General features: G+C 36.5%; 1 protein-coding gene across 11 annotated transcripts in view; it reads left to right on the top strand.

The window, feature by feature from the left end:
* The window catches only part of SDCCAG8 (SHH signaling and ciliogenesis regulator SDCCAG8), a 262314-nt gene that overhangs the window by 5006 nt on the left and 241085 nt on the right, over positions 1-16223 (top strand). For all 11 annotated transcript variants that reach the window (XM_033851855.2, XM_019920402.3, XM_033851860.2 and 8 more), the window contains exons 2-3: positions 9030-9182; positions 9870-9952. In XM_033851855.2, the coding sequence (XP_033707746.1) occupies positions 9030-9182; positions 9870-9952 (236 nt within the window). The remainder of the gene's footprint in view (positions 1-9029; positions 9183-9869; positions 9953-16223) is intronic.

The following is a 16223-nucleotide window of genomic DNA, read 5'->3' as shown; positions in this document are numbered from 1 at the left end:
CAGCCTCATTGAGGCAACAACGTAATAAAGGCTCTGGAAGCATTTATTATAAAATGAGAAAATTATTTTGGTGTTTTAGCGCAGACTGAAACATATCTCTCTTTTCTAAAAATTAAAGAAATGGAACTATTGGCTATTAATAAATAAGGATTGGTAATGCAAATGAAGTTTGTAAACATTTGAGTTTACTTTTTTGCTGATAAAATTTAAATTACATATATTCCTTTTTTGTTTTATATACTTATATAGCTTTTAGTAGTTTTAACTTTTATGACCATTTCTTCTACCAGAATAGCAAAAAGCTAGTAGAATTCCATTTTTTCTTCCCTACTAATAATGAGGTAAAATAGGCAAAAGACAGGATTTAGCAGCCCCAAAAGGGTGTTTTACAAGTAAATAGTCATCCTGAAATAATGTAGAACCAAAACAGTGGTTCAGTGTTATGAGATTGTAAGGGCATTTTCACATGTTGGCCATGTTTGGACAGAAAAAAGAGATGAAGTTGTTCTCAAGCTTTTGAGATACTGAGAATAATTATATTAACTCTTGGGATTTTTAAAAGACTTAAACTCTGATCATTTCACCAGTTTTTGCTAAGGTTTTCCACCTTTTCACTTAGTGATACTCCTTTGAGGATCAAAAGGTAGGGAAAGTACCTTGACATGCGCTTGTGTACTTGCTAAAGCAACCTTGATTATGGGGGAGCTTCATCAAAGCCCACTGGAATATTTAAAGGAATGATCACCTAAAGTAGCTCTGAAATATGGCCTTAGAGTACAACTATTGCTTCATGTATTAGGCCTGGAAACAAAATGAAACTAAATATGAATTTCAAGTTTTTAATTACAGTAGATATAACAACTCCAGATACCTGGATCAGAACTGCCTCATGGTAGTGATTGCCATGGGTTGTGCACTGCCTACCACAGTGGCAGGATGGCTCACTATCCTGACCACTTTTCATCAGGAGGTGCCTGTAGTTACAATGTAGCAATGTGGGAAGTCTCTCCTTAAAACTGAACAGGGGCTATCTTGTTTTATTAATCTAAACCAGCAGTTATCAACCAGGGTGACTTTTTTTCCATCCAGGAAACATCTGGTAATGTCCAGAGGCAGTTTTGGTTGTCACAACTGGCAGGGAGGAGTCTACTGGCATCTAGTGGGTAGAGGCCAGGGACGCTGCTATACAAACACAACACATCACCTTACAGTCAAGAATTATCAGGTCCAAATTTCAATAGTGCTAAGATTGAGAACCATGATCTAGAAGTAGCAAGGCATTGCTCATAACATTTACTTTGTGAGAATCATACATGAGAATAATTACTATTAAGGGTACAGATTGTATTGGCTGATAATTTTACCTAAGTTCTGCCAGTCTGGCTAGGATTACTTCTTTATCAGGAAAGTGACAGGTGCATAAGTCCTCTCAGTTGGTGCCAAAAAAATACCAGGTGTATCCCTCATAATGCATGTTGTCAATCTTGATTTGCCAGCATCCATCTATCATTAATGATCTTCTAGACACTGCTCTCTTAAGATGTTTACATTCTTGTTCGGATTATCTTTCACTCCTGGCACCAACCATTTTCACATTTTCCAGCTTTTAGAGTCTTATGATAGTATTTTTTTGAGATTTTGTAGTTTCTGCACACTACTTTTAATCTCTTTCATTATTATAATTGCCATTTACAAAGCTCTTTTTCTCTGATTTTGGATTATGCTGTTTATATCTTGGTCATACTACCTGTCAGTTCCCTAGTAAACAGTGACAACAATCTTCTGAACTACCTGAGGCCCAGTCAAGTGTGGACAGACACATGTGTCTCTTATCTTGCCATGGTTTCATTTTTCTGCTTGTCTGTCCTGGTCTAAGTGTGCTTTAAGAACTGTGGCTCGTCTCATGCTCGGCCTAGGGAGATATGGTTCATTGCATGTTTTCTCAGAGACAGCTGAGCACTTCACTGGGTGTGGTTCCGCCTCCCTGTCACCAGGATAATTCTTGTTCACATCTCCCTGTACAGATGGAGAATGTAGACATCAGTAATGCACAGTATGTATATAAGTGATGATCCTTCCTAGACAGGGACATATTTCCCTTTTGTTCAAAAGCATCTTGATGAAGAGAGGCTCAGTGTTGAGCTAGGAGTTAGAAACTAGAGCAACTGGATTACAAAAATGAATAAAACAGACTTAAATTTCTCGGCAGTCAACAGCTTAATAACCTTTTCAGTGCTCATTGTATTGATTGATATTTGGATAGTGGACCAGCAGAAATAGTATTTACTTACATTTATGTTCATATGATCCTGTAGGACTCAGAGGTTGTATTTGTGTTTGTATTCTTAATTAAGTTTAATTTTTTAATTATTGCTTTTCTTGTGATGAGAACATTTGAGATTTACCCTTCACATGTACAACACAGTATTATTAATGATAGTCACCATGCTGCACATTATATCCCAGGACATAGTTTATTTTATAACTGGAAATTTGTACCTTTTGACCCTCTTTGTCCATCTTGCCCACACACCCACCCCCTGAATCCATATTTTTCTAATTAAAAACCCTCTTCTCTTTTTCCCTTGGCCACTGTTTTTTTTCTTCCCTAACATCTTTATTAGAGTATTATTGCTTTACATTGTTGTGTTAGTTTCTGCTGTATAACAAAGTGAATCAGCTATACGTATACATATATGACCATATCCCTTCCCTCTTGCGTCTCCCTCCCACCCTCCCTATCCCACCCCCCTAGGTGGTCACAAAGCACCGAGCTGATCTCCCTGTGCTATGCGGCTGCTTGCCACTAGCTATCTATTTTACATTTGGTAGTGTATATATGCCACTCTCTCACTTTGCCCCAGCTTACCCTTTCCACTCCCCATGTCAAGTCCATTCTCTATGTCTGTGTCTTTATTCCTGTCCTGCCCCTAGGTTCATCAGAACCTTTTTTTTTTTTTTTTTTTAGATTCCACATATATGTGTTAACATATGGTATTTGTTTTTCTCTTTCTGACTTACTTCATTTTGTATGGCATGCTCTAGGTCCATCTACCTCACTACACATAGTTCAATTTTGTTCCTTTTTATGTCTGAGTAATATTCCATTGTATATATGTGCCACATGTTCTTTTTTTTTTTAATGCAGCTCTGTTATAAAAAACATGCCTCTTTTATTTAACATCTTTATTGGAGTATAATTGCTTTACAATGGTGTGTTAGTTTCTGCTTTATAACAAAGTGAATCAGCTATACATATATCCACATATCGCCTCCCTCCCACCCTCCCTATCCCACCTCTCTAGGTGGTCACAAAGCACTGAGCTGATTTCCCTGTGCTATGCGGCTGCTTCCCACTAGCTATCTATTTTACATTTGGTAGTGTATATATGTCCATGTCACTCTCTCACTTCATCCCAGCTTACCCTTCTCCCTCCCATGTCCTCAAGTCCATTCTCTACATCTGCATCTTTATTCCTGTCCTGCCCCTAGGTTCTTCAGAACCTTTTTTTTTTTTTTAGATTCCATATATATGTGTTAGCATACAGTATTTGTTTTTCTCTTTCTGACTTACTTCACTCTGTATGACAGATTCTAGGTCCATCCACCTCACTACAAATAACTCAGTTTCGTTTCTTTTTGTGGCTGAGTAATATTCCATTGTATATATGTGCCACATCTTCTTTATCCATTCATCTGTTGATGGACACTTAGTTTGCTTCCATGTCCTGGCTATTGTAAATAGAGCTGCAATGAACATTGTGATACATGACTCCTTTTGAATTATGGTTTTCTCAGGGTATATGCCCAGTAGTGAGATTGCTGGGTCGTATGGTAGTTCTATTTATAGTTTTTTAAGGAACATCCATACTGTTCTCCATACTGGCTGTATCAATTAACATTCCCACCAACAGTGCAAGAGGGTTCCCTTTTCTCCACACCCTCTCCAGCATTTATTGTTTGTAAATTTTTTGATGATGGCCATTCTGACCAGTGTGAGGTGATACCTCATTGTAGTTTTGATTTACATTTCTCTAACGACTAGTGATGTTGAGCATCCTTTCATGTGTTTGTTGGCGATCTGTATATCTTCTTTGGAGAAATGCCTATTTAGGTCTTCTGCCCATTTTTGGATGGGTTGTTTTTTTGATATTGAGCTGCATGAGCTGCTTGCATATTTTGGAGATTAATCCTTTGTCAGTTGCTTCATTTACAAATATTTTCCCCCATTCTGGGGGTTGTCTTTTTGTCTTGTTTATGGTTTCCTTTGCTGTGCAAAAGTTTTTAGGTTTCATTAGGTCCCATTTGTTTATTTTTATTTCCATTTCTCTAGGAGGTGGGTCAAAAAGGATCTTGCTGTGATTTAAGTCATAGAGTGTTCTGCCTATGTTTTCCTCTAAGAGTTTTATAGTGTCTGGCCTTGCGTTTAGGTCTTTAATCCATTTTGAGTTTATTTTTGTATACGGTGTTAGGGAGTGTTCTAATTTCATTCTTTTACATGTAGCTGTCCAGTTTGCCCAACACCACTTATTGGAGAGGTTGTCTTTTCTCCATTGTATATTCTTGCCTCCTTTATCAAAAATAAGGTGACTATATGTGTGTGGGTTTATCTCTGGGCTTTCTATCCTGTTCCGTTGATCTATATTTCTGTTTTTGTGCCAGTACCATACTGTCTTGATTACTGTAGCTTTGTAGCATAGTCTGAAGTCAGGGAGCCTGATTCCTCCAGCTCTGTGTTTCTTTCTCAAGATTGCTCTGGCTCTTCGGGGTCTTTCATGTTTCCGTACAAATTGTGAAATTTTTTGTTCTACTTCTGTGAAAAATGCCATTGGTAGTTTATAGGACATTCCATCCAAAACAACAGAATGTACTTTCTTCTCAAGTGCTCATGGAACATTCTCCAGGATAGATCATATCTTGGGTCACAAATTAAACCTTGGTAAATTTAAGAAAATTTAAATCATATCAAGTATCTTTTGCAACCACAACGCTATGAGACTAGATATCAATTACAGGAAAAAAAAACTGTAAAAAATACAAACACATGGAGGCTAAACAATACGCTACTAGAAGAAATCAAAGAGGAAATCAAAAATACCTAGAAACAAATGACAATGAATACAAAACCCAAACCAACCCAAAACCTATGGGATGCAGCAAAAGCAGTTTTAAGAGGGAAGTTTATAGCAATACAATCCTACCTCAAGAAACAAGAAAAATCTCAAATAAACAGCCTAACCTTACACCTAAAGCCGTTAGAGAAAGGAGAACAAAAACCCCCCAAAATTAGCAGAATGTAATTAAGTTTATATTCGGCCCATAGTTGGTGCTGGAGAGAAGAAACCAGGATGTATTGTGAAATGTCTTACTGGCCTCTCAGGAGAGAAGAGGAAATGAGTATTCTTTCCATCTCTCATTTATAGACAGATAAAGCTGTGCCCATTAACAGTGGGATAGGAAACCATAACTGGAACCTCCTGTCTAATCTGGTTTCCTTATATGAAAGCAGCAGATAACTGCATCTGGGGAACAGTGTTCTTAATAAGGATTATGGGGCCTTCAGTTGCAGTGGCTCCAGTTGAAGAGAAGTGCGGTTTTGTCTGTCTTGAAAGATCTGAGTGTTGTTATTCCTCAGGATTAATTCTGTTTGTCTGTTGCAGTGTATAATTATGTTAGTATGTATATATTTGAAAAACATGTAGCATGTTTAGAAATGTAGTATTGAAATGACTTTAAAATATCACTTACCTCCTTAGTTTTAGTTTTAAGACACAGTTCTTAGAAATTCCTTGTCTTCATCTCTGATACTAACAACTAAAGTCACTCGTTGCAAAAAACCCCTAACCTTGTGTAATCACTTTTCTTTGGGATGGTTGTTGAGTTCAATATATTACTATTTCACATAATACTATTTTCATAGTGCAATTTAACACATGGTCTTTGAATGTTAAAAATTCTAAAAGATTAAACAATATTAGGAAAGGGATTAAATGCGCTCATAAAGCTCTGCCATCATTGTAAGCTAATGAAAGAAGTCTACCTATAAGGATTTACAACTACACAATTTTTTTCAGATTTCCTTTCCTTTTCCTAATATCACTTATTAGCTTTTAGTCAGATTAGGTATAAATAAATAATTATCCTTTGTCTTATAGATGAAGTCATTTGATGGCTCCACAGAGCACACTTATAGTGTAATTCAAACCCTCTCTTTCCTTTTAATGGATGCAGTAAGGATAAGTGCTTTATTCATAGATCTCAGTGCATTAAGTCTAATGTTCTGTGAACTAAATTGCTTATCAAGTAACACTTTGATTTTCCTTTTTAACAAGTCTCTTTAGAAAATACTGAGTTATTGAAAAACTATTTTTGCTGCTTCTCATTTTACTAAAACCAGGAATGCATCTTATCTGGACTTTTTAAACTCATGAGGAGTAAAAGGAGACCAGGCTTGGTTAGTTATCAATTCCAAATTCCAGTCAGAGAAAGGTCTGCGTGGAAACAGGATTGACGTGGAGAAAATTGTAGTGGTAAATTCCCTGGGTCTCTTGTGTAGTTAGTAGTAGAATTTCACTGTTGAACCCTGACCTAAAAGACCTGCTTTCTTTAGTTTAATCAAGGTAGAAAATGAGTTGCTGTAAGCAGAGAACCTATATTAGAGATTTTGTAAGATAGAGAATATTTTTTTTCTATTAAGTTATGGTTATTTTTTTCTGGTTTCAAACTTAAATTAATGAGCTTGGAGGAAGTATAATCTATGTTTCAAGGTCCTGTAGAATATATGTTTATAAATATATTTCCATCCATGATTGGTAATGAAAAGATAGCTGTTTTATAGCTTTTTTAGGGTTCCCATGTAGGTAACAAGGAATAGGAGCTTTTTCTCCTGAGTACACAAGACGAAATAGATATAATTGTCAAGGAAGGGCCTTGGTCAGAAGAAAGAGAGAACTTCATTGGCATCATTGTTATGTGTTCACTTCATTGGCATCATTGTTATGTGTTGCTCTGAATTAGAGAAAGTTTTTACTTAGAAAAAGATCTCCTCTGGGCTTCCCTGGTGGCGCAGTGGTTGAGAGTCTGCCTGCCGATGCAGGGGTCACGGGTTCATGCCCTGGTCCGGGAAGATCCCATATGCCGCGGAGCGGCTGGGCCCGTGAGCCATGGCCGCTGAGCCTCCGCGTTCGGAGCTTGTGCACCGCAGCGGGAGAGGCCACAGCAGTGAGAGGCCCGCGTACCGCAAAAAAAAGATCTCCTCTGAAAATCTTAAGAATTATTTAGATAGAATCCATATGAAATAGATAATAGCTATACATGAACTTGCATAGGAATTCATCTTTTTCTAACGTAAATTTCTATGTTAGATATATGTAAATATTTGGTAAATTTATGAATTAAAAATAACTTTCAAATACAGATGTCAAAATTTGAAAATGATGAGTGAAATCTGGGTTTCAGCTCTAATGTACAAGGAACATTTTTTTGTTATAGTTAATGTTTTCTAGATTGGAACTGGGGAATTTAATCATAAGAGATTAGCAGAAATAACAAGTTTAAACCTGAAGAAGTAACTGGACTTTAATTAATGAAATTACCAATTGATTGCCTGGTTCTCCAGTTGTCATACATGTAAAATATCCATAAAATGGGGTAGAATTATTAGTAATGTCATCACCAGTGTCATTAGTATATTATTATAGTATAGTATTAACATATAGTACAGTATAATATTACTATATTAGTATAGTTCTGTTATTAATGTAAGACTTCGATCCTTTGCTGAAGATGTTTTTGGGTAAATATTTCACAGAATTATTATTTCAGTTATCTATTGCTGCTTAACAAGACACTCTAAAGCTTGATGGCAGAAAGCAACAAAGAAAAGCATTTGTAGTATCTCTCACAGATCTGTGGGTTAATTGGACTCAAGCTGGGCAGTTTTCGGGTCTCTTTCATGCCATTGTAGGTGGATGGCCTCTGGCGCTGGAGTCATCAGGAGACCACCGGGTTATTAGTGGGGCTGGGCTTCTCTCCTTCTCCCTGTGGTGGTCTCAGGGGCTTTCCTTTCCACATGGCCTCTTCACAATCTCTCCAGCAAGGTAGCCAGACTTCCTACTTTGTTTGGCTTGGGGTTTACAAAAACCAGAGTTCCGAGAAGGTAGAAGCAGAAGCTACCAGATGTTTTAAAGATGTGACTGGTCTGGCGTGGTGTGCCTTCCATTGCATTCTCTTGGTTAGTGCAGGTTACAGGCCCACTGAGTTTCAACCTGGGAGAGGGCAAGGATGTGAGGCTGGGTCCTTTGGGGGCTATTTTTAGAGATGAACTACTAGAATAATATACCTTAAAATACTTCATTTTAGACTATTTATGTTAAGTATGTGCTAGTGAGTTTAAGCTTCAATTCTAGGGGTAGTCAGGTACACTAACCAAGAATTTCCATGTAAGATGTAGTCAGCCAGCAGTACGTAAGTACGACTATACTAGAGAGGCTGCCGCTATAAGCGCGTCAGCTGTTCAAATCTTGATCAAAACTAGGCCAGGTAGTCATATGTCTCTTGCTGCTAGAGGGACATCTGGCCTACAGGGACAAGGAGGCCTCCTTGGGCAGGAACTTGGTGTGGTGGTGTCCCTTTTGCCAGTTTTGCCCACCCACCCCTCTCCAGAAGGGGTAGGGGAGTCTTAGGCATTGAGGGGTTAGGATAGTGCTTTCCCTGTGAGGCTGTTGTTTGGAGGAGTGGAGGGGGGAGAAGCTCTCCCATTCAGTCCTCCTCAGCAATAGAGCTATATATAGTGAATATCAATCACTGAGGTGTCAGAGACCTTAAAGATCATCAAGTCTAACTTCTAACCCATGAACTTAATCTCGTACTTCCTCTGGCATGTTCCTCAGCAAGCTAGAAACAAAACTATGCTTTTTTCCCCATGAAATCAGAAATGATTGCTTTTCCTTTAGAAATTGTCTTCTTGAGTCAGTGTACCTTTGGTCGCCCAGATTTCACTGGCCCTGATTTTCATCATGTTGTTACAGAACGTGCCAGTAGAAGCATTCACCAATTGAAATGTGCCCTGAGAGAAGGTGATGTCACTATTGGAGAAGACGTAATGGATCCTTCTTTTAGTACCAGTGTAGGAAATGAGGATGCTGGGAATGCCTGGCATGAACTGCAACACAGCCATGCTGGTGAGTGTGAACATCAGTCCTGACCTGAATGACACACAGTGAATTCTTTAAACTCTGTACAGTAATGACTCCAGTCTATCCTTTACTGCTAGGATTTTAGTCGAGAAACACAAATCAGCTAATCTAATTCCCTTGCTTATTTTTTTTTCTTTGACTTCGCAATGCCTGTAGGATGTCGTAGCAGTATTTCCTTATGATGAATCCAAGCTGCCTCTTTAGCCTCATTTTTCTGTTTTCCTTTCAACTGTCCATCTTTCAAGCCATGGTCTAATCATACCAACCTATGGCCGTGCTTCTGTGCTTTGCATGAGCCACGCATTCTAACTGGATTTTTTCTCACCCTTTTCTGCTCAGTAATCTCCTGTTTATCCTTCACCGTATTGTCTTCTCTGTGAAAACAATTATGTGCTTCCTCTTCATAGCACTATGCATAGCTCTAGGTCTACCTAGAACTTATTATATAGTTTTATATCTGTTAGTTATATCCCTCTTGCTCACAAGCAAGATTCTTAGCTCTTAAGTGGTAGAGGTTTTCTTGTTTGTCTTTGTGTCCCCAGTCAGTAGAACATTTTGTGGTGCATAATACATATTTAAACAATATTTGTTAGATCGATGGATGGATAGATGGGTGATAATAAACCATGGATCTAAAATAAGGTGAATAAACCCATCGCTTTTGCTCCATAGTTAATCAACTCAAAGCTTTGCTATGCCAACAAGCAACTAAGGAAAGTGAGGTATCTCCAAGAAGACGAAAATTGTCCCCTTTGGTAAGTATCAGCTTTTGCAACCTGACAAAAGCATTATTTTTCTAACTATGTTTTAATTTTACTGTGTCATTTTAGTAGTACATATTGTAAACAGATTCTGAGCAGGGCCTGCTAATAGTGTAAAACGTTAAAAGAAATTATTTTCCCTCTGATTATTTTGGCTGAAGAAGAGAGACTTCCATGGCAGAGAGAATTCTGATTTTTTAATTTATTTTTTACTTGAAAAATGTGAGTGAGGAAATAGTTTGGAGAATTTACTTTGCAACTGTTAGCAAATATAAAAAAGAAACAATATATGGAAAAGATTAACCATTGCTTTTTTAGAGGGGCATATCTATATTTTATTATTTTTAGAATTTACTGTTTAATTCTAGCAGTCCTTTGTTTTACTCTTTTATGTAATCTTATTCTAAATTTTAAAATATATGGTTATAAAATTGTGTGATACGAGAAGCTGTACTCTGCTTCTTCTGAAGCTGTTTTCTATTGCTGTTGCTTTGACGGAGTGTATTATTTCTGACTGAAGCAATGTGATACAAAGCCTGAGATAGCTGTGAGGACAGGGTGGGTGTGAGGGAAGGGTACTGTGAAGGAAGGGTACTGTGGGGGAAAGGGTATATGTGAGGGAAGGATTTGGCCAGGTTTAAATGGTCAAAATAATAATCTAGGCTTTAGGTCTATCTAGGGTCTATTATGTACTTTCTCACAGGGTTTTTGTAATAATAAGATAAGATCATATATTTAAAATTCTTTAGAAACCTATGAAATATGACACAAATATACAATGTCATAGCAACAATAACCACCTTGCATTTTTTTTTTAACATCTTTATTGGGGTATAATTGCTTTACAATGGTGTGTTAGTTCCTGCTCTACAACAAAGTGAATCAGTTATACATATACATATGTTCCCATATCTCTTCCCTCTTGTGTCTCCCTCCCTCCCACCCTCCCTAACCACCTTGCATTTTCAATATCTGTGACAGTTGGATACCAAGGCTACATGCTGGAAACTTGGAGACACGTCAGTTTCCTTTACTCACAGCTGAAATGTCATAAAAGTACCCTTATATTAACACTTCATTCCAGCCTGACACATACTTTCATGTTTAATTCCCACTTTAGAGAAATGTACTACATACTCCTATTCAATATTTATAGGTATAAATTATAATTTTAAAAAAATACTTCATTCAGTGAATTTATTACTGTTGACACCTAGTTTCTAGAATGCTCTTAAGCACACATGGATGGAGTACTTTTAAGTCTAGTAGATTAAGTTGCTATATCTGTTGAATGCTTAGACATGCTTATTAGCATTTTAAAGGTAAAACTGAGCAGTGATATTACAAAACTTATTGACTTCAAATAGGCAAGAAGACTCTCATCAAAATCATCAGTTGTATATACCAATATGCAGGTCTATTTGTATTGGAGCTATGTGAAAGAATGGAACTTAGACTCTAAATGTATATGACCTACATGTGATGATTATAAGCCATAACCATAATAAGTAGCTTTTGAAGATGTTACCCTTTAGAATGCAGTTTCATAGCCAATATGACATATGAAAAATATGTGGCTGTATTGATAGTGAAACTGAGGCAGTGTTGAGATAGAAAATGTCTAAACATTATTACTTGTTATTTTAAAATGTGGACATCCAGATTATAATAAACCCTTCAAAGTATATACAAGTTATTTCATATGGAGATTTTCCATATGACATAAGCTTGTTTTTAATTTTCACATTTACTATCCCCTATATACACATAATAATAATTCATATTTGCCTATGTACCGAACCCCTTTCTATTAATATTAATTATTATAATTAGTTCCTTTCTACTTAACACAGATAATTCATTTAATTAAAGTCTCTTTGGTTTTTAAATTTATTAAATATTCCCAGAAGCAAAGCTCTACTGAATTATTCTGCCATGGGAGCTGGTATTTCATCATTTATAGGAATTTCTGCTGGATTGAAAAACAAAATGATTGTGTGTCTCATCTCAAGCTTTCCTCTGGGTTCATCTAACTGGTTGAACCTCATTTTCCCTTTCCTCTCTTCCTCTTTTCTTTAAATAATATCATCGTATGATGTATGATTTATAAACCATTTTACAATCATTTTAGGATAAGGTAAGATGTACATTAAAAAATCAATTCCAGGACTGCTGCAGAAGTAAAGAGAATTAACACTTTTTATGACGTCTCTTCATTGAGTCCTCAGTGCAGCGTATCTCAGTTTTGTACGTATCTGCTTTGGCACTCTAGTCTTGGAGGCTCCAGAACAGCAGAGTCTCAAATTACCTTGAGTACTAGGGTCAAAAATAAAAAATCAGGTTTTGCTAACGTACTCCTTAGTAGATAGAATTTTACCTTACTGACACACATTTGGCACATTTGTCTAAAGAATCCCTCCTTCAGGCAGCTTGTTCTGCAATTTTAGCTAGCAGTCCTCTTCTATGGTGGTTTCTTGAAGAGCTGTCCCTTTATCTCAGAATTACTGAATAGGATATCACATTTTCAGATGGCTCAAATAGGCAGTTCATCCCAGCCAATTATACTACTCCAGCATTTTGCCATTTGCCATATGCTTTTTACAACCACCTTCACTGTCCATCTTTAAAAAATGATATTCATATCCCTCATTCTTATCTATTTGTGGAATTTATAGGTGAAGAAATAAATACTATTAGCCACATTGTGATCTAGTCTATGTTTTTGTAAATTATTTTTTATACAGCAGATTCTTATTAGTTATCTATTTTATACATATTAGTGTATATATGACTGTCCCAGTTTCCAAATTCATCACCCCCTTTTCCCCCATTGGTGTCCATAAGTTTGTTCTCTACATCTGTGTCTCTATTTCTGCCTTGCAAACCGGTTCATCTGTACCATTTTTCTAGATTCCACATATATGTTTTATTATACGATATTTGTTTTTCTCTTTCTGACTTACTTCACTCTGTATGACAGTCTCTAGGTCCATCCACGTCTCTACAAATGACCCAATTTCATTCCATTATAAGGCTAATATTCCATTGTATATATGTACCACATCTTCTTTATCCATTTGTCTGTCGATGGGCATTTAGGTTGCTTCCATGACCTGGCTATTGTAAATAGTGCTACAATGAACGTTGGGGTGTGTGTGTCTTTTTGAATTATGGGTTTCTCTGGGTATACGCCCAGTAGTAGGATTGCTGGGCCATATGGTAATTCTATTTTTAGTTTTTTAAGGAACCTCCTTACTGTTCTCCATAGTGGCTGTATCAATTTACATTCCCACCAACAGTGCAAGAAGGTTCCCTTTTCTCCACAGCCTCTCCAGCATTTGTTGTTTGTAGATTTTATGATGATGCCCATTCTAACTGGTGTGACGTGATACCTCATTGCAGTTTTGATTTGCATTTCTCTAATAAGTAGTGATGTTGAGTAGCTTTTCATGTGCCTCTTGGCATGCTGTATATCTTCTTTGAAGGAATGTCTATTTAGGTCTTCTGACCATATTTTGATTGGGTTGTTTGTTTTTGTAATATTGAACTGCATGAGCTGTTTATATATTTTGGTGATTAATCCTTTGTCCGTTGATTTGTTTGCAAATATTTTCTCCCATTCTGAGGGTTGTCTATTCGTCTTGTTTATAGTTTCCTTTGCTGCACAAAAGCTTTTAAGTTTCATTAGGTCCCATTTGTTTATTTTTGTTTTTATTTCCATTACTCTAGGAGGTGGGTCAAAAAAGATCTTGCTATGATTTATGTCAAAGAGTGTTCTTCCTATGTTTTCCTCTAAGAGTTTTATAGTGTCCGGTCTTACATTTAGGTCTTTAATACATTTTGAGTTTATTTTTGTGTATGGTGTTAGGGAGTGTTCTAATTTCATTCTTTTACATGTAGCTGTCCAGTTTTCCCAGCACCACTTATTGAAGAGACTGTCTTTTCTCCATTGTATATCCTTGCTTCCTTTGCCAGAGATTAGGTGACCATAGGTGCATGGGTTTCTCTCTGGGCTTTCTATCCTGTTCCATTGATCTATATTTCTGTTTTTGTGCCAGTACCATATTGTCTTGATTACTGTAGCTTTGTAGTGTAGTCTGAAGTCAGGGAGTCTGATTCCTCCAGCTACGTTTTTTTCCCCTCAAGATTGCTTTGGCTATTTGGGGTCTTCTGTGTCTCCATACAAATTTTAAGATTTTTTGTTCTAGTTCTGTAAAAATTGCCATTGCTAATTTGATAAGGATTGCATTGACTCTGTAGACTGCTTTGGGTAGTACAGTCATTGTCACAATGTTGATTCTTCCAATCCAAGAACATGGTATATCTCTCCATCTGTTTGTATCATCTTTAATTTCTTTCATCAGTGTCTTATAGTTTTCTGCATACAGGTCTTTTGTCTCCTTAGGTAGGTTTATTCCTAGGTATTTTCCTTTTGTTGCAATGGTGAATGCGATTGTTTCCTTAATTTCTCTTTCTGATCTTTCATTGTTAGTGTGTAGAAATGCAAGAGATCTGTGCATTAATTTTGTACCCTGCAACTTTACCAAATTCACTGATTAGCTCTAGTAGTTTTCTGGTGGTATTTTTAGGATTATCTATGTACAGTATCATGTCCTCTGCAAACACTGACAGTTTTACTTCTTCTTTTCCAATTTGTATTCCTTTTATTTCTTTTTTTCCTCTGATTGCCATGGCTAGGAGTTCCAAAACTATCTTGAATAATAGTGGCAAGAGTGGACATCCTTGTCTTGTTCCTGATCGTAGAGGACATGCTTTCAGTTTTTCACCATCAAGAATGATGTTTACTGTGGGTTTGTCATATATGGCTTTTATTATGTTGAGGTAGTTTCCCTCTATGCCCATTTTCTGGAGAGTTTTTATCGTAATGGGTGTTGAATTTTGTCTTAAGCTTTTTCTGCATCTATTGAGATGATCATATGGTTTTTATTCTTCAGTTTGTTAATATGGTATATCACATTGATTTGAGTATATTGAAGAATCCTTGCATCCATGGATAAATCCCACTTGATCACCGTGTATGATCCTTTTAATGTGTTGTTGGATTCTGTTTGCTAGTATTTTGTTGAGGATATTTGCATCTATGTTCATCAGTGATATTGGTCTGTAATTTTCTTTTTTTGTAGTATCTTTGTCTGGTTTTGGTATCAGAGTGATGGTGGCCTTGTAGAATGAGTTTGGGAGTGTTCCTTCCTCTGCAGTTTTCTGGAGGAGTTTGAGAAGGACAGGTGTTAGCTCTTCTCTAAATGTATGATAGTATTTACCTGTGAAGCCATCTGGTCCTGGACTTTTGTTTGTTGGAAGATTTTAAATCACAGTTTCAATTTCATTACTTGTGATTGGTCTGTTCATATTTTCTGTTTCTTCTGGTTCAGTCTCAGAAGTTTGTGCTTTTCTAAGAATTTGTCCATTTCTTCCAGGTTGTCCATTTTATTAGCATACTTTTGCTTGTACTAGTCTTTGATGATGCTTTGTATTTCTGCAGTGTCTGTTGTAACTTCTCCTTTTTCGTTTCTAATTTTATTGATTTGAGTCTTCTCCCTCTTTTTCTTGATGAGTCTGGCTAAAGGGTTATCAATTTTGTTCATCTTCTCAAAGAACCAGCTATTAGTTTTATTGATCTTTGCTATTGTTTTCTTTGTTTCTATTTCTGCTCTGATATTTATGATTTCTTTCCTTCTACTAACTTTGGGTTTTGTTTGTTCTTCTTTCTCTAGTTCCTTTAGGTGTAAGGTTAGATTGTTTATTTGAGATTTTTCTTGTTTCTTGAGGTAGGATTGTATTGCTATAAACTTCCCTCTTAGAACTGCTTCTGCTGCATCCCATCTGTTTTGGATCATCGTGTTTTCATTGTCATATATCTGTAGGTGTTTTTTAACTTCCTTTTTGATTTCTTCAGTGATCTCTTGGTTATTTAGTAACATATGGTTTAGCCTCCATATGTTTGTGTTTTTTATGTTTTTTCCCTGTAATTTATTTCTAATCTCATAGTGTTGTGGTAGGAAAAGATGCTTGATATGATTTCAATTTTCTTAAATTTACCAAGGCTTGATTTGTGACCCAAGATGTGATCTATCCTGGACAATATTCCATATGCACTTGAGAAGAAAGTGTATACTGTTGTTTTTGGATGGAATGTCCTATAAATATCAATTAAATCTAACTGGTCTATTGTGTCATTTAAAGCTTATGTTTCCTTATTAATTTTTTGTCTGGATTATTTGTCCATTGGTGTATGTGTGATGTT

Source organism: Tursiops truncatus, chromosome 1 (genome assembly GCF_011762595.2).
Source record: "Tursiops truncatus isolate mTurTru1 chromosome 1, mTurTru1.mat.Y, whole genome shotgun sequence".
Classification (NCBI taxonomy): domain Eukaryota; kingdom Metazoa; phylum Chordata; class Mammalia; order Artiodactyla; family Delphinidae; genus Tursiops; species Tursiops truncatus.
The sequence above is the reverse complement of the archived record's forward strand: the minus strand, read 5'-3'. Positions and strand labels throughout refer to the sequence as shown.